Consider the following 23,074-nt stretch of genomic DNA (forward strand, 5'->3'; position numbering starts at 1 on the left):
TAAATGACACAATAGACCAGATAGATTTAATTGATATATATAGGACATTCCATCCAAAAACAGCAGATTACACGTTCTTCTCAAGTGCGCACGGAACATTCTCCAGGATAGATCACATCTTGGGTCACAAATCAAGCCTCAGTAAATTTAAGAAAATTGAAATCATATCAAGCATCTTTTCTGACCACAACGCTATGAGATTAGAAATGAATTACAGGGAAAAAAACGTAAAAAGGACAAACACATGGAGGCTAAACAATACGTTACTAAATAACCAAGAGATCACTGAAGAAATCAAAGAGGAAATCAAAAAATACCTAGAGACAAATGACAATGAAAACACGACGACCCAAAACCTATGGGATGCAGCAAAAGCGGTTCTAAGAGGGAAGTTTATAGCTATACAAGCCTACCTAAAGAAACAAGAAAAATCTCAAGTAAACAATCTAACCTTACACCTAAAGAAACTAGAGAAAGAAGAACAAACAAAACCCAAAGTTAGCAGAAGGAAAGAAATCATAAAGATCAGAGCAGAAATAAATGAAATAGAAACAAAGAAAACAATAGCAAAGATCAATAAAACTAAAAGTTGGTTCTTTGAGAAGATAAACAAAATTGATAAGCCATTAGCCAGACTCATCAAGAAAAAGAGGGAGAGGACTCAAATCAATAAAATCAGAAATGAAAAAGGAGAAGTTACAACAGACACCACAGAAATACAAAGCATCCTAAGAGACTACTACAAGCAACTTTATGCCAATAAAATGGACAACCTGGAAGAAATGGACAAATTCTTAGAAAGGTATAACCTTCCCAGACTGAATCAGGAAGAAACAGAAAATATGAACAGACCAATCACAAGTAATGAAATTGAAACTGTGATTAAAAATCTTCCAACAAACAAAAGTCCAGGACCAGATGGCTTCACAGGTGAATTCTATCAAACATTTAGAGAAGAGCTAACACCCATCCTTCTCAAACTCTTCCAAAAAATTGCAGAGGAAGGAACACTCCCAAACTCATTCTATGAGGCCACCATCACCCTGATACCAAAACCAGACAAAGACACTACAAAAAAAGAAAATTACAGACCGATATCACTGATGAATATAGATGCAAAAATCCTCAACAAAATACTAGCAAACAGAATCCAGCAACACATTAAAAGGATCATACACCACGATCAAGTGGGATTTATCCCAGGGATGCAAGGATTCTTCAATATACGCAAATCAATCAATGTGATACACCATATTAACAAATTGAAGAATAAAAACCATATGATCATCTCAATAGATGCAGAAAAAGCTTTTGACAAAATTCAACACCCATTTCTGATAAAAACTCTCCAGAAAGTGGGCATAGAGGGAACCTACCTCAACATAATAAAGGCCATATATGACAAACCCACAGCAAACATCATTCTCAATGGTGAAAAACTGAAAGCATTTCCTCTAAGATCAGGAACGAGACAAGGATGTCCACTCTCACCACTATTATTCAACACAGTTCTGGAAGTCCTAGCCACGGCAATCAGAGAAGAAAAAGAAATAAAAGGAATACAAATTGGAAAAGAAGAAGTAAAACTGTCACTGTTTGCGGATGACATGATACTATACATAGAGAATCCTAAAACTGCCACCAGAAAACTGCTAGAGCTGATTAATGAATATGGTAAAGTTGCAGGATACAAAATTAATGCACAGAAATCTCTTGCATTCCTATACACTAATGATGAAAAATCTGAAAGAGAAATTATGGAAACACTCCCATTTACCATTGCAACAAAAAGAATAAAATACCTAGAAATAAACCTACCTAGGGAGACGAAAGACCTGTATGCAGAAAACTATAAGACACTGATGAAAGAAATTAAAGATGATACCAACAGATGGAGAGATATACCATGTTCTTGGATTGGAAGAATCAACATTGTGAAAATGAGTATACTACCCAAAGCAATCTACAGATTCAATGCAATCCCTATCAAATTACCAATGGCATTTTTTACGGAGCTAGAACAAATCATGTTAAAATTTGTATGGAGACACAAAAGACCCCGAATAGCCAAAGCAGTCTTGAGGGAAAAAAATGGAGCTGGAGGAATCAGACTCCCAGACTTCAGACTATACTACAAAGCTACAGTAATCAAGACAGTATGGTACTGGCACAAAAACAGAAACATAGATCAATGGAACAAGATAGAAAGCCCAGAGATTAACCCACGCACCTATGGTCAACTAATCTATGACAAAGGAGGCAAAGATATACAATGGAGAAAAGACAGTCTCTTCAATAAGTGGTGCTGGGAAAACTGGACAGCTACATGTAAAAGAATGAAATTAGAATACTCCCTAACACCATACACAAAAATAAACTCAAAATGGATTAGAGACCTAAATATAAGACTGGACACTATAAAACTCTTAGAGGAAAACATAGGAAGAACACTCTTTGACATAAATCACAGCAAGATCTTTTTTGATCCACCTCCTAGAGTAATGGAAATAAAAACAAAAATAAACAAATGGGACCTAATGAAACTTCAAAGCTTTTGCACAGCAAAGGAAACCATAAACAAGACGAAAAGACAACCCTCAGAATGGGAGAAAATATTTGCAAATGAATCAACGGACAAAGGATTAATCTCCAAAATATATAAACAGCTCATTCAGCTCAATATCAAAGAAACAAACACCCCAATCCAAAAATGGGCAGAAGACCTAAATAGACATTTCTCCAAAGAAGACATACAGATGGCCACGAAGCACATGAAAAGATGCTCAACATCACTAATTATTAGAGAAATGCAAATCAAAACTACAATGAGGTATCACCTCACTCCTGTTAGAATGGGCATCATCAGAAAATCTACAAACAACAAATGCTGGAGAGGGTGTGGAGAAAAGGGAACCCTCTTGCACTGTTGGTGGGAATGTAAGTTGATACAGCCACTATGGAGAACAGTATGGAGGTTCCTTAAAAAACTAAAAATAGAATTACCATATGACCCAGCAATCCCACTACTGGGCATATACCCAGAGAAAACCGTAATTCAAAAAGACACATGCACCCGAATGTTCATTGCAGCACTATTTACAATAGCCAGGTCATGGAAGCAACCTAAATGCCCATCAACAGACGAATGGATAAAGAAGTTGTGGTACATATATACAATGGAATATTACTCAGCCATAAAAAGGAACGAAATTGAGTCATTTGTTGAGACGTGGATGGATCTAGAGACTGTCATACAGAGTGAAGTAAGTCAGAAAGAGAAAAACAAATATCGTATATTAATGCATGTATGCGGAACCTAGAAAAATGGTACAGATGAGCCAGTTTGCAGGGCAGAAGTTGAGACACAAATGTAGAGAATGGTCATATGGACACCAAGGGGGGAAAACTGCGGTGAGGTGGGGATGGTGGTGTGCTGGATTGGGCAATTGGGATTGACATGTATACACTGATGTGTATGAAACTGATGCCTAATAAGAACCTGCAGTATAAAAAAACAAACAAAACAACTAATACTAAACTTTCATTGGGTTATTTGTATGGAAATATGTTAATATAAATGTTTCAGACATTACATGAAATTTCTAAAAATCTTATATTTGTATTTGTATGGAAATATGTTAATATAAATGTTTCAGACATTACATGAAATTTCTAAAAATCTTATATTTGTATTTGTATGGAAATATGTATGGAAATATGTTAATATAAATGTTTCAGACATTACATGAAATTTCTAAAAATCTTATATTTGTATTTGTATGGAAATATGTATGGAAATATGTTAATATAAATGTTTCAGACATTACATGAAATTTCTAAAAATCTTATATTTGTATTTGTATGGAAATATGTATGGAAATATGTTAATATAAATGTTTCAGACATTACATGAAATTTCTAAAAATCTTATATTTGTATTTGTATGGAAATATGTATGGAAATATGTTAATATAAATGTTTCAGACATTACATGAAATTTCTAAAAATCTTATATGTTCTGGTATAATGTTATAAGTAATAATCCTAGTTATTACTTTAAAATGTATATCTCAGAAATAACTAATTTTCTTGTCAACTGCATTATTATGAACTTTCATCAAATCTTTAACCGTGGTCATTTTTAAGTCTTTTGTCATTTACAGACAGTTCTGGGTGTACTCTGATGATTTTGCAAATATGTTCCTATAAAAGGGTTTCATAAAAAAAAAAAAAAAAAAAAAGAGAAGGCTGGAGAAGCTTGTACTAACAGGAAAGGTTTATAAGATGGCAGAGGCAGGGATGGCACTAAATCACCGGAAGTTTCCTTAAATATGTGGGTAAACTCATCGCTGGGAAATCAACTGTTCTTCAGCCCATCCACCTCTCCATCCATCCACCCACTCATTGTGCTTAGATGTGGGGATGGAAGGATCCATTAAAATGAGTGACTCAGCAGCTTCAGCCTGGGGGGTGGTCCAGGAGAATCTGAATATCCCAAAAGGAAGTGGAAGGGTCAAGAAGAAGATCTGATGATGGAAAGATGAGAGAGGAGATGATGGGTGGGGGTGATAACAGCTAATATTTATTGAGTATTTACTGCATGCCTGAAACTGTTCTCATTCCTTTACATTTATTTTCTGACTTAATCCTCACAACCACCCAATGAAGTAGGTACTCATATCATGTCCATTTTACAGATGGGGACACCGAGGTAGAGAGAGAGGAAGTCCTTTCCTCAAGGTTACACAGCTAGAAAGTGGTGAAGCCAAGGCTGAAATCCACACAGCCCGTGCCCGGCATCCTCCCTCTTCACCACCGTGCACACTGCCTCTCAGGGTCATGTACAGAGATGCGGTACATGAAGCGGATTAAAGGGAATTAGCTTGCCAAAGGCAGGCCTCTAGACAGAGAACAAAGGATGACCCGGAATGGGAACATTTTAAGGGTGGAAGGAAGAGTAGCCAGAAGGAAGGAGAAACAGGAGGAGTGCTGAGACAAGAAGGTGTCATCACCTGCCAGGGTGGCCAGCGTTTCCCGAAGGAGAGACTTTCAAAAAGGTCAAGCGCTTCAGAGCAAACAGAGGTAGGAAGAGAATGGTTGACAAAAAGCTCACTGGGGCTTCCCTGGTGGCGCAGTGGTTGAGAGTCTGCCTGCCAATGCAGGGGACACGGGTTCGAGCCCTGGTCTGGGAAGATCCCACATGCCGCGGAGCAGCTGGGCCCGTGAGCCACAACTACTGAGCCTGAGCGTCTGGAGCCTCTGCTCCGCAACGAGAGGGGCCGCGGTGGTGACAGGCCCGCGCGCCGCGATGAAGAGTGGCCCCCACTCGCCGCAACTGGAGAAGGCCCTCGCGCAGAAACGAAGACCCAACACAGCCAAAAATAAACATAATAAATAAATAATAAATAAAAGTAAAAAAAAAAAAAAAAAAAAGCTCACTGGACTTGGCACTGGGGTTCTTGGTGATCTTTAAGAAAATGTGTCCCACAGGGAGGTGGGGCAGCCCACAGAGGGGAAGGACCGGGGGAACGGGTGGATGCGATGGTAGAGAAATGGGTTTTCAGAAGCTTGGTCATGAGAACAGGAGACAGGACAGCAGCCAGAGGCAGAAAGCAGGATTCAGGTAAGAGTTTGCTGTAGGACAGGGAAGCGGTGAGTGTATCTGTAAGCCAGCCAGCGCGGAAAGAGGGGAGAGTTAACTGACAAAGCAACGCTGCCAACAGGGCAGGACACAGCTTTCTCATTCCATCCGCAGGCTCACGAGAGCGAGCCAAGGCGCCCTAATGCAGAGCGCTTATTGATTCCCAAGGACTTCACCTCTAAGCTGGTTCCTGACTGGCATAGAATTACCCAAGGAGTTGACCTGGGGACACCAGGATGGTGGACGGGTAAGCTACACAAACAAACCAAAAAACCACCTAGAGTCAAGGAATACTAGAGTCAAGGAATTTTAGGAACCTGTGGCTAAATAAAAGTAAACTGGCTTCTTTAAAGTCTAAACGTTCTTGCATCATTTTATGCTAATGGACAACCTTAAACTCCAAGAAAAGGATAAAGAATTCTGAGTTTCTGGTCTCAGGGACCACAGAATCTTTGTGTCTGGGAATATCTGGCAGAACTAGGGTTTCTCAGAACACATTCTGGGATATACCGTTCTTGTGCGTTCAGGAAACGAGAATGTTCATTCCATCAGATGGAAACATTCCCACTCGTTTTTGTCAACAGTTGCTCAAAGGAAACCAAGGGTAAAGGTACTTTAGTAAAATCTGTGGGCTTCTTTCTTCCTTCACGGCACATTCTAACAGCAGGCTTACACCCGTTCTCGATTCTCACAGCACACGACAAACGTCCTTCCACTGAAAAGCACTTGCAATGACCTCTCAAAACACTCGCTGACTAAAGCTCAGTGGGGCTAAAGCATCTTTAAAAAAAAAAAAGAAAACCAATTTTCTGCTCTAAGATCGGGTTAAAGGACTTCCCTGGTGGTGCAGTGGTTAAGAATCGGCTTGCCAATGTAGAGGACGCAGGTTCGAGCCCTGGTCTGGGAAGATCCCACATGCCGCGGAGCAACTAAGCCCGTGCGCCGCAACTACTGAAGCCTGGGCGCCTAGAGCCCGTGCTCCGCAACAAGAGAAGCCACCGCAATGAGAAGCCCGTGCACTGCAATGAAGACCCAATGCGGCCCCCCCCCCCCAAAAAAAAAGATATGGTTAAAAAAATGAACATGGTTCACACATTTTTAGACATTGCTCTGCTGTAATAGGCCTGGGTCCCCGGTGTCACTCAACTGGATGGTACTTCGCAGAGTGACTCACGCTCCAGTGTTCTAAAGAAGTGAATCCTTTGAAGAAAATTGTCCTTCACGTAAAATGTCAAGACAGACAGATTATAGTTAAAAAGGAAAGTCAGAGTGACACTGACCTTCACTGGGAAAATGCCCAAGTGAGAATATGGGAGAAAAATTAAAAGAGGGGGAAAGAGGGATGCAGAGAAAGAAGGGAGGAAGGGAGAGAGGAGGCAGGGGAGAGGAAGCAGAGTGGCCGTAGGGGACGCAGGGCAGACGAGGGAACGGAAGTAAAGAGGTCTAGCACTTAATAAATGCCCTCTCTGTGTTTGGAAAGGGCACACAGAGGTGTTAGAACAGTAATACGTTTTTGGAATTCCCGGGCGATCCAGGGGTTAGGACTCGGCACTTTCACCGCTGGAGCCTGTGTTCAATCCCTGGTCGGGGAACTAAGATTCCGCAAGCCGCGCGGCAAGGCCAAAAAGAAATTAATAATAATGATAATAATGTTTTTTAAAGTCACAGGCAAAGTCACTTGACAAGGGTTTTTGAAAAACACCGAATTCCCCTAGAAATATAAGCCACCACTGGAAAAGACTCTGAAGAGCCAAGATCAAGTCCGAGCTCCCTCAGTGCCTGTGATCTGGGGGTAGAAATCTACAAGAAATATGACCTGTGAACTGAACGATCAGAAAGAGCCCGGGGCAGCAGAATGTGAAGGCAGAGTTGGAAAAAAACAGAGGTGAGAGTTTCCGCCCACTACGTGCCCCTCTGACATTTCCGAAGGCACCCAACCCCATCCCTTTGCCTTGTCCCGGACCACACATCTGATGACATGGCACCGAGCACCAACAGCAAAGTTCACCCCTAGAGAACTGCAGAGCCAATTCCCTGCCAGCTCATCAGATACCCACATACGGTAGGGATATGAAACAGAAGCACGGTGGGAGAAGGAATGAGGAAGAAACACAGGATGTACTATTCGGGCGATCAACTAGAACTCCCCGTTCTCACTCGTCAGGCTACTTCAGCCTGAACAATATCCAGCCTGGACGTGTTATGACAGACGCCACATTCCTGTTCAGATTGGCAGTGATTCCACTGCACCGTAGCTCGATTATCGTGATTTTAGTGCCTGCTGCTTCAAGGCAGAAAGCACTTACACGCAATAGCTGAACATTACAGCCAGAAATCCGCAGTAAGATCTGATAATTCTAAATGTTTGATATGGAAAGCTGAGGATGGGTAAACAATAGACTTGAGACAATGGCCTTCCCAGGTTTTGGAGCCTGTGGTGGGAGGGGGCCCTTGTGGCACAGGCACGTCCCCACACAGAAGGGCAGAAGACAGGCACCATCTGACCAGAGAGCAGGAGGAATCATTACGTAAGTGGGATTTCAGGCTTTGTCACTTTTTCTACAGGTGAAACCTGTTGGGGAAAAAAAAAAAAAAACACAAACAGCTTAACAGGCAGCAGAATCCTGGAGGGAGAGACGGGCAGGGAGTGACATAAGGAAAGCAGGCTTCTGGCAGGCCTGGAAGGGCAGATCGGCAATGACAGAGGCTCTGGGGAAACCAGATAAAACCAGAGGTTATTCTGATTGAGGCTGGGGAGAGGTGCATGTGGAGAAATATTCAGAAATAGAACAATTTCCTGGAGATTTCTGTGAATGGGAAACTGAAGTTATTTAGCTGGAATGCAAGGGACCGTGGAGGAGAACATTTTCCACCTGAAATCTGGAGCAGATCTGGGGTCTAAAGAGAAAAGGATCAGCTTCCTCATGGAGCAAAGGAAAAAAAGAACACATGTGTTTGCCGGGGTGGGAGAACCAGCAGGAAATGAAATAGAAAAGCCACAAGGGAAAAAGCAAAATCATAAAAGTCAGCTACGTTCTGTTACCCTAAATGACAGACTGTCTATGGCCATTTTCAAGAAACATCAGTAACGCTGAGTAGTTTTGACAGAGACTGTATGACTCACGAAGCCTGAAATATTTACTACCTGGCCCCTGACAGAAAACGTTTGCCAATCCGTGGTCTAGACTCTGCCTTGAAGCTGCCCTCATTCTAGGCAGGGAGCACAGTTTCCTGCATCTCAGGCTCCTTGGGGCGACCGGAGACCCATAAATTTTTTTTTTTTTTTTTTTTTTAACTGGAGAGTCAAAACCCTTTTATATTCACAAATGACTGAACCAAAGGTATGGTGACTCCAAGGTTCTTGGGTGTGGTAACAAGCAAATTCTTCCACACTCAGCTTCCTTCTAAATTTATAGGCACGAAGCAAGACCTATTTTCTCTGCAGAACTTGTCAGCTATGGTCCACCGGCCCTACCACACCGAGGACAATGTGTACTTTTCCAAGCGCTTCAAGTTTCATCTGAAGCTAAGAGAAGGAAGATGCCTCCTGGACCATCCGTACTTTGCACCTGTTGCCACTGCCCTTGTGAGGACGGACAAGTACCTCATTTCCAGGTCCCAGAGTGTTACCTTTTTTGAATGGCTCCCGGTTTTCCTCTGCTTCTCTGTTAACTCGATTCTGCTCTGGTTCCACCGCACGCTCCCGGTCTTCAAGTTCATCTTCTGTTTCATCATCACTGTAAGGGACCACTTCGTCATTAGGCTGAGAATCCTCCTCAAACGTCGTTTCTGAGTCTCTTTCTGTATTCATTCTGCTGGCAAATTGGAACTACCTGGTTTAAAAGAAAGGGAAACCAGAGTGAAACATGACTCATACCCAGTTTTTGGTTGAATTCTGCCTGCATTCGGTCACAATGCTTTTAACAGAACCTGACTTACTAACATGGAAATATGCCTGAATAATGATCCCAAAGTTCAAATGATCATGCAAATAACAACAAAACCATTCATTACTGATTAAATGCTTGGGTGAGAATTTACAACAGTAATGTAGCTGCAAACTTTTTTTTTAAGGTTATACAGGCTTTAAGGTTGTGTTTCAAATCGTGGGTCTCTACCCAGCAAAATTAATTTAATTGGTTCACAACCAACATTAAAATAAAGTGAAACAGATTTTAAAATATCAGAGTACAGCACGCATAAAAAGAGTTAGTACTGTTTGGGGAACAGTTTTACAAAACAGATACATATATGCATTTATTTGCATTGTGGGTCTTAATGGAAATGAATTTCTTTTGGAAATTGTGGATTGCTGGCAAAATTTGAAAACCACTGTCCTAAGATACCTGGTTTCTGCTAACGCTAATATTCTGAGCTTTTACTCTGCGATGCATTTAAATACAAGCTTAGGTCCTCAAACTTTACTAATGACTTCTTGAAAGCACATCCTAGCCTACTGCCTAACTGCCACCACCCACTTCCTATATTTAAAATTTGTGTTTGTGTATACACCACTGTATAAAGTGACGCTTTATAAGTGCCAAGTACAACCTCAGTTATATTTATATTAGGAAAATATTTACACTAATACCCCAGGTTTTGTGAGGACAGACATACAGCCTGGCATTATTTACATAAGCTTCATACCAACATGTACTCAATATCATTAATAAAGGCAGCTCACGTTTATTTAGTGTTAACTGCGTGTGGGGCTCCGCATGAAATGCTTTATAAACATTGGCTCCTTGAAACGTCCTATATCACCCTAGTGAAGGTGGTATTGTTATTCGTACTCTATAGAGGAGAAAACCAAACCTTTGCAACGTTGGATAACTTGTACAACAATTACTGAAATTTTGAAGCAAGAGCAATTGCTTTCCAAGGAGACATCTTTTATATTCTACGTTTACGTTACAGTTTGTTAGATATTTTCATCAAGTGTTAGTTGCCTTGAGTGGAACTATTTAGCTGGCTGCATGCTTTATACCAAATCTAGCACCTTGAACATCTAAATTTTTATAACCATAGGTGTACATCTAGGAAATGTTCAAATACTTATGTGAGGAATTTGTCCAATATTATTTAAAACAAACCCAGAAGCAACGTGGATAGCCAATGATTAGCAACTATATAAATAAATTGTGGCATCCTCACACAATGGGACAGTGCAAAACAATTTAGATCACGGTGGGACAAGTTTTAAATGACATTGCAAAAATCCAAACCCATTTAGTTGAAAGGTGAGTTAACAATCCACATGTACAGAATAGTCCCAGTTATTCGCAGACATTTATTCATTTTCCAAGATTTCAACAATTGCCATGCATGAGTCTCAGTGAGACGATGCACGTAAAGTGCTCGATTTGGTATTTAGCCTAGAAAGTACTCAAACGTCAGTCGCTGTTACTGTTAACAATTATTTCCATAATTAGAAAAACTGTGTTTTATAATAACAAATGGAACGGTGTGGGGAATCTATCCCTGTTGCCTTTTCCATCTCCAAAAATCACTTCTAAAATGCATCTGCCCCTCACTGGGAAGTAAAATATTAGACTATTACAAAATATGGTTATACTTAAGCACAGGCATATTCACAGTTAAAACCTTTAATTGCCAAGTAAAACATTTTTCCTCTCTCCCAATTTTCTGCGGGTTAGTAAATGACTATTTCTTGGGATTTTACATGTGTTTAATTGGCCCTACTTGTGGTTTTATGCTTTAGCTAATATTTTAATATACTCCTTAAAAAATTCCCAAACTCTCAAAGGCAGAGTTTCACCAGAAATTTTTCAAAACAAACATAATAAAAGTGGTGACCATTTATTGAGCACCTACTGTCTGTCAAGCAGGAAAACCCTGTGAGGGAGATGTTATCTACCCATCTTTCAGATAAGGAGACTGAGGCTCAGCTGTGGCAGAGTTAGGATCTAACCTCTCCATTACAGGGGCACAGAACATACTGAAAAGTCTGAAAGCATCATAGAGAAAGTTTCTTTATTGTAGTACATATACACAACTAAATTTACCATTTTAACCATTTTTAAGTATCCAGGTCAGTGGCATTAAGTGCATTCTGTAGAAACATTTTGTAAGTGATCATTTCGTTATCATTATTGCCAAGCGTCTCCATGCTTATTTCCCATGTTAAAGTTGGACCCAGGGGGACTTCCCTGGTGGCAGTGGTTAAGAACCCACCTGCCAATGCAGGGGACATGGGTTCGAGCCCTGGTCCAGGAAGATTCCACATGCCGTGGAGCAACTAAGCCCGTGCATCACAACTACTGAGCCTGTGCTCTAGAGCCCGCGAGCCACGACTACTGAGCCCACGCACCTAGAGCCAGTGCTCCGCAACAAGAGAACCCACCAAAAGGAGAAGACCGCGCACCACAACGAAGAGTAGCCCCTACTCGCTGCAACTAGAGAAAGCCCGCACGCAGCAACGAAGACCCAATGCAGCCAAAAATAAATAAATAAATAAATAAATAAATAAATAAATAAATAAATAAATAAATAAATAAATAAATAAATAAAAAATTGGATCCAGGGAATTCCGTGGCGGTCCAGCGGTTAGGACTCCGTGCTCTCACTGCCGAGGGCCTGGGTTCGATCTCTGGTCAGGGAACTAAAATCCCACAAGCCACATGGCACAGCCAAAAAAAAAAAAAAGATGGAAGATGGAATCCAGTCCGAATCCAGTCCTTCGAGGTTGAAGGCGGAGACAAACAAAAAGGAATAGATTTGACAACCACAAGCATGGGATCCAAAGAAAGCAAACCACTGCACAACCAACCAACTCACCAGCCGAACACGTGCCACAGGCCAGAGCTGGGCGGCTGACTTGGAAGGCTGGGTGGGGACCTCTAAGCTGAGCAGGAAGTTCTTTGCTGTATGTATGTGAGTGTAATGCAGACACTCATGGAATAGTTTAGCTCTGCCATCTTAGGCTACCAAAGAAAAGTTAGCTAGAAATCATTTCTTGGAAGCCCTAGGTGACATAAAGCAGCTTTCCAGGTCTAAACCATGATCTCTGTAAAGCAGGCACTACATACATGGATTTGGAAACTTTGTAATGTCTCTTCCCGTCACTCCAGCACGTCACAGACACCCGTGCGTTTATTCAACCTCCACTGAGCACCTGCTTGGCACAGACTGCTACCGTAGGCACTGGGAACCAAACCATCGTCCAGGTTATTGAGGGATACGGGTAAGTAAATTATGTGTGACAGCCCCAGGACACAGCAAGGCCTGTGTTTTCTCCCCAAACACATACCTCCAACCCATTTCCTCCTCTCCATCTCCACGGCCACCACCCTAATGCAGGCACCACCATCTCTCTCCTGAAACGTTGCAGGTGGAGCCTAACAGGACTTCCCACCATTCACTTCCACCCGGCCACCAGAGTCATGCCGCTCTCCTGCTTAGATCCTTCCTATGCGTTACGGACTGAACTGCCTCCCCCTAAAATTCAAAGATTGAAGCCCTAACCCTCAATGTGACTGTGTATGAAGACAGGGCCTTTAAAGAGGTGACTGAGGTTAAATAATGTTATATGGGTGGGGCCCCAATCCAACGGGTCTCACGTCCTTATAAGAAGAGGATAAACCACCCAAGAGCTCTCTCTTTCTGCACGTGCATAGAGGAAAGGCCATATGGGGATGGTGCAAGATGGCGGCCAAGGAGAGAGGCCTCTCCAGAAACCACACAGGAGGCACTTTTGACTCTGTCCTTTGGAGACTTACAGTCTAGACAGGAGTCAGCAAATTACAGCCTGAGGGCCAGATTTGGCCAACCATCTGTTTTTGTAAATAAAGTTTTATTAGAACACATCCTTGCTCTTTCCTTTATGTACTGTTTATGGCTGATTTTGCACAATAGAAGAGTTGAATAGCTGTGATAGACACCGGATGGCTTCAGAGGCTAAAATATTTACCATCTGGCCCTTTACAGAAAAAAAGTCTGTTGACCCCTGAACTAAAACAAAAGATAATAAGAGACAGCAACAAAAGAAGTGGTCAATATCAAATGCCCACGGTCACATAAAATCATCATTGACCCAGATAAATCATGCATGCTTTGGGAATGTGAAATAAACTACCAGGTGTAGTGGTGGGGAAATGTCCCTAAATCATACAGTTGCCCTATTGATTGGGAATGGTACTATTTCAACTGCTGCATAGCTGTTTAACTAGAAAAGACACACAATTCCAAATGCCTGAGGTAACAACACACCATCATCTCCCGTTTTGTGTGAGGAAGCTGTGGTCATGCATCTGCCAATACACAGTTCAATGCAGTATTTCATCATTAATCCACGTGCTTATAATCACGACATTGGATAAAAATGTGAATAAATATTAGAGCAAGGAAGCAAAAGATTTATCAGGATTTTTAAAAAGTCATCAATGTGATTTAGCATTCAAGGATTTTCCTGGTCACATGATCTTAGGAAAATGTCCTTAGCTCCTGCTCAGGCTGAAAAGCAGCATGATTAATTGGAAAGAACACAGGTCTGGATTCAAACCATGGCTCTACTGTTCACCACTTTATTACCATTTTGGAAGCTCATTTTTCTCATCTGTTAAAAAAAGGGAGGAGGAAGAAGAGGTCTCATTTCCCATCCTGCCTTCTGCAGTATTCAGCCCTCTTGGTCATAAACCCCAGAAGACAGGAGGGGTAAATGGCAAGATTTCCAAATTTGAACCCCTAACATCTATCACTTGCCATCTTTAAATAACTGGCTATGGAATGCTTGTGAAGTGAATGAATTCATGAAATTCTCTAATCCCTTTGTGGAGGAGGGGATCTGAAGGAGAGAGAACAGGGAAACCCAGGCACAAAGAAATACCTTTCTGCCTTTGCAATAAAACTCTGAAGTCAGAAGTAATGAAAGCAACAAACTTTTGTTGCTATCACAAGGTTTCTAGAGTCAAATGAAGGGAAAGGAGGAATAAAAAAAGTTGAGTTCTGCCACTGCTAGGGTCTGATCTGTACACGTAACACAACTCAGAGTCTAGGGAAGGCCAAGAGTCCCCGATCAATGATATCTTTGTGGTATAAATTGATTCATGTCCAGGATGACTCCAGCCTAAACAGGAAGTAAGATTCACAATATTCATTTTTGTTCATTCTTCATCATCTTTTTTATGGCTCTTTAAAATTCTCAACAAGAAAGGGTATTTCTGAAATGGATTTTTCCTCATTTCATTTGCCTATTTTTATTATTATTATAGACAATGCAAAATATTTAACATAACATATATCATACATATATCATGATATAATAAATTTGTGTATTATATTTTTATATGCTCTATGCTATATATGCATGTTTTAATTCTATGTTCCATACTAAATATAATAAATTAACAACTCTGGGGGACTTCCCTGGTGATCCAGTGGGTAAGAATCTGCCTTCCAATGCAGGGGATGCAGGTTCAATCCCTGGTCGGGGAACTAAGATCCCACATGCCGCAGGGCAACGAAGCCCGCGTGCCACAGCTAGAGAGCCCACGTGCCACAACTAGAGAGCCCTCGTGCTGCAACTACTGAGCCCATGCACTTTGGAGCCCACACACCACAACTAGAGAAGTCCGCATGCTGCAACTACAGAGAAGCCTGCATGCCGTGACAAAGACCCAGCACAGCCAAAAATAAATAAATAAATAAATAAATAAATAAATAAATAAATAAATTACAACTCTGGCAGGCAGAATCTAAGATGCCTCCAATGATCCCACCACCTGGTGTTCATGCTCTTGTGTAATCCCCTCCCCATGAGAATGGACTGGACATAATGCCTTGCTTTTTTTTTTTTAAACATCTTTATTGGAGTATAATTGGTTTACAATGGTGTGTTACTTTCTGCTTTATAACAAAGTGAATCAGCTATACATATATAATGCCTTGCTTTTAACCAACAGAATGGGGTGTCTTGTGTGTGATTAGATTATAAGAGGCTGTGACTTCCTTGTTGCCAGCCAGCTCTCATCCCCTCACCCCTTCCTGGCTTTGATGAAGTAGTTATCCTATGGAGAGCCTCCTATGTAAAGAAACTGAGTGGGCATCTGGCCAATAGCCAGCACGGAACTGGGGTCCTCAGTCCAACAACCCTTAAGGAAATGAATTTTGTACATGTACAGCATGGTGACTATAGCTAACAATACTGTATTGTATAGTTGAAAGTTGCTAAGAGAGTAGATCTTAGAAGCTCTCATCACACAAAAAAAATTGTAACCACGTGAGATGATGGATATTAACTAAACTTACTGTAGTAATCATTTCACAATATATACATACATCAAATCATTCCGTTGTATACCTTAAACTAATGCAATGTTATAGGTCAATTATATCTCAAAAAACCGGAACAAATAAGCACATTTTTTGAATTTAAAAAAAAGGAAAGGAATTTTGGCAACAACCACAGGAACTGGGAAGTGGATCCTTTCTCAGTCCAGCCTTCAGATGAGACCCCAGCCTGTGCTGACACCTTAACTGCAGTCTTGTGAGAGACCCTGAAGCAGAGGACTCCGTTAGGCGGTGGTCAGATTCCTGATCCACAGAAACTGTAAGACAACATACGTGTTGTTCTAAGTTTTGGAGTAATTTGTTATGTAGCAATAAATAACTAATACACATATCATTAATCACAAATAATAAGAATTTTATGGTAAGACACCTAATATGGCTGGTATTATTTCCAAGTAATTCCGAAGAAGAGCCCCATCCAAGAGGCAGCAGAAATCTCTATGATCCTAGTCGGTCCAGACACATGCCACACACTGTTTGGAATCTGCTCAACACTCTTTTTTTTTAAATTAATTTTTTTATTGGAGTATAGCTGATTTACAATGTTGTCTTAGTTGCTCAATACTCTTGAGAGTAAAATCTGACAAGTTGGACGACCATTGTAATTAGACCAAAAAGATCTCATGAACCAACAGTAATAAAACCTACCTAAGATCTAGATTAAATTCAAACTTTATACTGTTCTAGAAACAACACAATTACTGTTCCTAGGACAAATGGGGTTATAATTTTTACTTCCTCCCAAACTGAAGCCTAGAAAGCCTAGAAGCCTGGGATAACTAACACAAAACTGAGGGACCATTAATATCACCGTTGTAGGGACAATTCAGCCAGGGCCTTTACTCATGATAGAAAAGGCTTCTCTGGGTCCACAGCTTTATCCTCTTTTCCTCTGAAAGTCCACCCAGAGCCCTTTGCCACAAAGGAAGACCGACCCCCAGTTCACATCACACACCTCTGATGGTTACCATTTAAAAAGGTGTAGGGGAAACCTCAAAACTTTGACATCTCGGAGAAGGGCAGTTTTTTTCATTCTCTTGACAAAACTTAAAGGACTTCTTGGTGATATTGTCATCCCAACTCTGTCATGGGCTCCCCAGCATATCCTAGTAATGATGACTTCTTCTTGTTACCACTAGGTTGCCCCTTACCGTTCACTCCTAAGTATTTTCACATACATCCTCTCTCACAATTGTCATGGAATTATTCTGAGACAGGTGGCCAGGTGCTATCATTGCCATTTTACCAATGAGAAAACTGAGGTGGTTAAGGAACCCTCCCAAGGTAATTGAGCTCCTAAGTGGTAACATCAGATTGGATGCAGGCCCCCTTACCGCATCCCCGGCTCTGTGCTAGGTGTGGTGCAGTACACACACCGTGGCTTCAGAGTGGAATTCAAGCTCCGTCCAGGAAGCTGAATCAGAGCCTGCTTCCCGACTGCAAGTGGCAAGTCCTTTCCTTGTCTACAGACCAACTTAGAGCCTCCTAAGTCACAAGAAAAACGTAAGCAAAGGAAATGGAGAACTTGACAAACTAAAGCCAACTCTGGGGTCTACAGACAGGTCTCTCCTTCACTGATGAGTTGTAACATTTTAAAAGCTTCTCCCTTTATGTCACGTTAGAGTGTATGGAAATCAATAATCATTTCCTAGCTGTTTTGAGCTGGGCAATGTGTGTGGGAATCACAGAGGGGAGCAAGAACTCTGGATGGACGGGAGAGACATTTTCAGGAATGAGGAACAGGCGGAGTGAAAACAGCGGCAGGAAAGTAAATATAAGGCAGCGGCCCGGCTGTAAGATGTAGGGGGTATCGGGGCAGAGCTCAGGAAAGGCTGGTTGGAGTCATCTTCCCCCGCCTATGAGGACCCGACAAGGCTTTATTCCAGGCAGTGGACAGAGGCACTGAACATATCTGCAAGGAGAGACATCCGATCTGCCCCGTGCTTCAGCAGGATGAATCTGATAGCGGAGGGAGTGTGGGTGGCCAGGAAGGTGCGAGCCAGGCAGGGAGACCATCCAGAGGTCACGCTGGACGCTGAGCATCTCCCAGGCACACTTGTCACCGGTAACACCAAGCAGTTCGGTCCTATTACCTCTGCGGCCACATTCAGCAATAACGCTCAGCGTGTGAATGTAGCTGCAGCCAGAAGGAACACAGGCCCGAAATAGGGTGGTGCCAACTAGAAAAATGTGTTTCAAACTAAGATTGGGTGGGGCTGCCATTCTTTTGTCTGGAAAACTAAGAAAAATAAACAGCAGACTAGAATGGATTCCCGTAGGATAATAATGCCAGAATTCCCCACAGGTTGACTTTGGAGCACAGCTTCCATCCACAGTGTGTTTTGATAATAAATACTGAAAGTTACCAGGAGAAAAACATTGTTATTTTTACATTCAAGCATCATCCTTACTTGTTAGGGACAATGGTCCCATTTTACTTCATTACTATTGCCTCTGTGATTAGGTTTTTCATTTCTATTCGTGCTTAAATAATATAAAATCATTGGGGCTTTATATTTGACAGTTGCCTGGAAGCCAAACCTCCAAGGTGAAATAAAAAGTTAGTCTGTCGAGTTGAATTAATTTTAATGTTTGAAGAGTCACCAGCCTATTGATGGATGGATGCAATTAACAGAAAGATTACACTACAGAAGGATATAAGAAGCAGCAGAATCTTGCAGAACTGAATATAAATCTTAAAACTTTTCATTCTACAAAGAGACAATTTGTATTCCCCATTCAGATTCAATAGGAACTGCTTGTTTGAATAAAAGGGTAGAAAAAGGTCAGATGTAACAAGCAAATGGGAACAAACACACAGGAAAAGATTACTCTTACTAGCAATCAAAGAAGGGCAAACTGATGAAAATGTAAGACACCATTTTATGCCTATTAAGTTAACAATATTCAATGACTACATCTAATGCTGAGCAGTTGTAAAGCTGAGTGAATTCTCTCTCTCTCTCTCACACACACACAGGTCTCCTGCTGCTGACACTGAAATTGGTACATTCCAATGGAAAACAATATAGCAACACTTTATGTCCCAATAACACTAAAGATGTTTATAACATGTGACCCAATAATCTCATTTATAGAAACATTTCCAACAGAAACAATTCAACAAGTAAAATAACTCTATTCACAGAAGAATTTTGGATTGTTGTTGTCAGCTCTATAAAGCAGGAATAGAAACCATCTGAAAGTCCATCAGGATAATGGTTTTATAAATTATTATCTTAGAGTATCCATTAAAAATGACAGCCCTAGAAACACAGGAAATGCTTTAAATACAACATTAAATTGGGGGAAAGACAGAAATCAGAACTGTGTCCTATTACTGCAGCTTTGTAAATAATACATACATGTGTATTTTGGAAAAGAATTTTTGCTCTGGAAGAAGAAACCCACTGTGTGTTGTTTTTCTTCTAAAGTAATCAACAATTGATAATACCTACCCACCCTTATATCTGAAGACTGTTCAGCAGTCACTTATGTGCTGGGCTCATTTCATGAAATCCTCACAACATGCCTAAAAAGCAAGTATTATCCTCATTTTGCAGGTTTTATAGAGGTTAGGTGACTCCTCCAGGGTCACAGAATGAGATTTCAACCAGGTGTGTTTGCCCCCAAATCTCTTAAGATTTGTCACAGAGCTGTTTAAAGGGAGAGAAAAGATGTGTCAGGGTATCAGGACCATGCCCACCCACGCTTTCTTACTATCAATCCTATCTCTTTGCAAATGATTACAAAACCGAAAGCAGGTTGCTTTCACCCTGAGGTGGTCTGAGCCCTGAAAAGGGATGGTTTGCATGTCAGGACAGGAGAGATGAAACCTACCTTTTTATCTTTCGTATCAACACACCTTCCCGGTGCATTAGTCAATATAAGATCCCAATTCTCTCCTAAGGATCATGAAATGCCATGAAATCTAGTCTGGGCCCATTTTTTTCCTTACAGCCCTCTGTGCCAATGGAGACCCCAAACTACCGACCTTCACTAAACTTCCGGGCTTCACGCAATAAAAACAACAGACCTCAAGAGCCCTGGACAGAGGTCCAGTGACAAAATGATTTAAAATGTTAGTTGTTCCTCATCCCATCATAATAGACATCCGAAAGGTCTGTGGCCTCAACTGAAAGTACAAACTCCCTCGTGGTACCTTTTTATATGTAAAGATGTTTTATATTTTCTAAACACTCATATGTAAATATGTTTCAAGGTTTAAATAGACAGTATGTATGATTGATACATCAAGGATGATCAGGGCACCTACTTGGTATCTTTTCAAGACACTGTCATGGGGACTTCCCTGGTGGCACAGTGGTTAAGAATCCGCCTGCCAATGCAAGGGACACGGGTTCAATCCTTGGTCCAGGAAGATCCCACATGCTGCTGAGCAGCTAAGCCCGTGCGCCACAACTATTGAGGCTGCGCTCTAGAGCCCACGAGCCACAACTACTGAAGCCCGTGCGCCTAGAGACAGTGCTCTGCAACAAGAGAAGCCACCGCAATGAGATGCCCACGCACCGCAACAAAGAGTAGCCCCTGCTCACCACAACTAGAGAAAGCCCACGTGCAGCAACAAATACCCAAAGCAGCCAAAAAAAAAAAAAAAAAAAAGACACTGTCATGGTTTCATGAATGTCTATGCCTGGTCACAGAGTCTTACTTCTCGGTCCATTTGAACATTAATATCTTCACAAATTCTGGGTCCCAGAAATTGAAGGGATGAAGGTCACAGCTGATATTTCATTACTGTCTCCCCTGCTGTATTTAAAGTCAGCTTAGAGGACACAACTTAGATTACAAACTCTTCCCAGACAGCTGAATTCACACCCAAAGTTTTGGACCAAGATCATACTGCAAACACGTGGTTAATATTTTATATGTCCCTTGGAAACACGTTTGGTTTGGACGATCTCCAGAGTTTCCTACAGATGGTCAGCAATTCTAACTATCTGTCTGGCTTTCAGATTTTTGGACAGGTCAACTAACAGAAGTGTCTAAGTTTCTACAGACCTGATAGGTTTAAGGATTTATGAGAATACTTATAGGGCTTCCAAAGCTTCCAGTGTTTTCCTGGGAGGATGGTGGTGAGTGTTTAAAGGTGGCTGAGAATACACATTCTGTGTATCAGTCACTGAGCTGAGAGCTTGGCATGTACTATTTTATTTCATTTGCTGAGGGTCAAATTGTTATCCCCATTTTACAGATGAGGAAACTGACATCGAGAGGTTAAGTTCTCTGCCCAAGGGCATATAGGAGGTACATGGGATAAAATTCCTTATTGAAAGTCTACGCTCTTAGTCACAACACTCAGTGCCTTAATTGTACCTAACAGCATCACCATGGGGTAAGTTGGAGAAGACATAATTAATCCAATTTATAGCTGAGGAGACGTATAACTAAGAGACACACAGTTAACTTTGTGTTGGAGCTAGTGTGGGCGTGTGCCCAGCCAGGATGCCCTCGACATACTTGGCTCTCTCCACTCAAGGTCTGACCTCTGAGGAAACTGAGCAAGGGGGAGGGGGCATCAAATGGAGGTCACTACTGGCAAGCGTGGGTTCACCCTTAGAAGAGAATTCCTCACTGCCAAAATGTAGCCAACTGGTGTTAGAGAATTGCTTAGTGGTGTGGGAAAAGCACACACACATTAGAATTGGGTGCAGAATCGTTTAACGTGACTCATCCAAGTTCCCACAGCTAGTCAGGGTCAGGCTGCCACTGCAGGGATCTACAAGGAGCAGGGAGTTTGGTTAGCCCAGCTTGCAGGTAATACGGAAGTGCATTCCCTGTAGAAGATTCAAAAACAGTAGCAAAACCAACTAAAAAGTCATAGTTTTTCTTCCATTATTATCGCCATGAATGGATGTCAGTGATAAAACACTCCTCTCAAAAATCTTTTTGTTGTAGTTCCTGCTCAATTTTAATAATATATAGGTAAACTTTAAAAAAAAAAAAAAACTACTTATCTACAATAAATGTGGGATTTTATGGAAGCTAATTCTGAGAACTCCTGGTTACACAGCCCACCTGTCACACCCAAGTTCAGGTGCACGTGTTGTTGCAACAGCAGCTTTGATGCTGGTTTCCAGCAGTAAGTGTCTTCCAGCCTCTGGTATTACATATGCCTGAGCTTCTGCAGCAGATTTGAAATAAGCAATTATAAAGACAAGGGACAGAAGAGTGACATGAAATTTAAAACAACCAATCACAAAACAGAATGCTTCCTTCAATTCCATCACCCTCTGTAGCCACTTGGAGTTTTTATTTGCATTCAAAATTTAAAACAGTGAAACATACAGTGAGTTCTGTCTTATCTCCAAAAATTCAAAATGAATTCTAGTTTAATAAAAGAGAACATCACTGCCTGGGTTTCTTTTCCAGAAATGAAAATTATTCTTATTCATTTCCTGATTGCTAACTGAAAATAATTTTGTCCTATAGAGAAGGAGGTGTTAAAAAATGATCTGCACTGCATGTCAAATACTTGGGGTACACCACGGCTGGCTGGTCTCCAACTCCTGGGCTTTAGCTCTGTTCCCCATATCATGCTGCCTGCTACGAATGTCACCCCAAATTCATATGTTGAAGTCCTAACCCTCCAGTACCTCAGAATGTGACCTTATTTCAAAATAAGGTCGTTGCAGATGTAATTAGTTAAGGTGAGGTCATGAGGATGAGCCCCAATCCAGTATGAATGGTGTCATTATAAAATGTGGACATTTGGACACAGAGACAGACACACACAGAGAGACTGCCATGTGAAGATCGGAGTTATGCTGCCACAAGGAACTAGCAGAAGCTGGGAAAGAAACCTGAAACAGATCCTTCCCTAGTAACTTCAGAGGGAGCATGGCCTTGATCTTGGACTTCTATAGCCTCTAGAACTGGGAGACAACAGATTTCCATTGTTTAAGCAGCTCCGTTTATGGTACTTTGTTACAGTAGCCAGAGCAAATTAATACATTGTTTCAATGTGTGGTTTTAAATTTTTAAGTTCCTTAATTCCTAGGAACAGAAGATGTTACAGTCAGATACTGCTTATTTTGTGTCTACAAATTCAGAATTCACCTCCCACCATGACTGTGAACCTAAAAGGGAAAGCGGTGGCTAGCT

General features: G+C 41.4%; 1 protein-coding gene across 2 annotated transcripts in view; it reads right to left on the reverse strand.

The window, feature by feature from the left end:
• Positions 1-23,074, reverse strand: part of ATP8B1 (ATPase phospholipid transporting 8B1) — a 113,881-nt gene that overhangs the window by 56,378 nt on the left and 34,429 nt on the right. For both annotated transcript variants that reach the window (XM_036874206.1, XM_036874207.1), the window contains exon 2: positions 9,272-9,474. In XM_036874206.1, coding sequence (XP_036730101.1) covers positions 9,272-9,452 — 181 coding nt within the window. In that variant the 5' untranslated portion in view covers positions 9,453-9,474. The remainder of the gene's footprint in view (positions 1-9,271; positions 9,475-23,074) is intronic.

The sequence above is a fragment of the Balaenoptera musculus genome, chromosome 14, assembly GCF_009873245.2.
Source record: "Balaenoptera musculus isolate JJ_BM4_2016_0621 chromosome 14, mBalMus1.pri.v3, whole genome shotgun sequence".
Taxonomy (NCBI): Eukaryota; Metazoa; Chordata; class Mammalia; order Artiodactyla; family Balaenopteridae; genus Balaenoptera; species Balaenoptera musculus.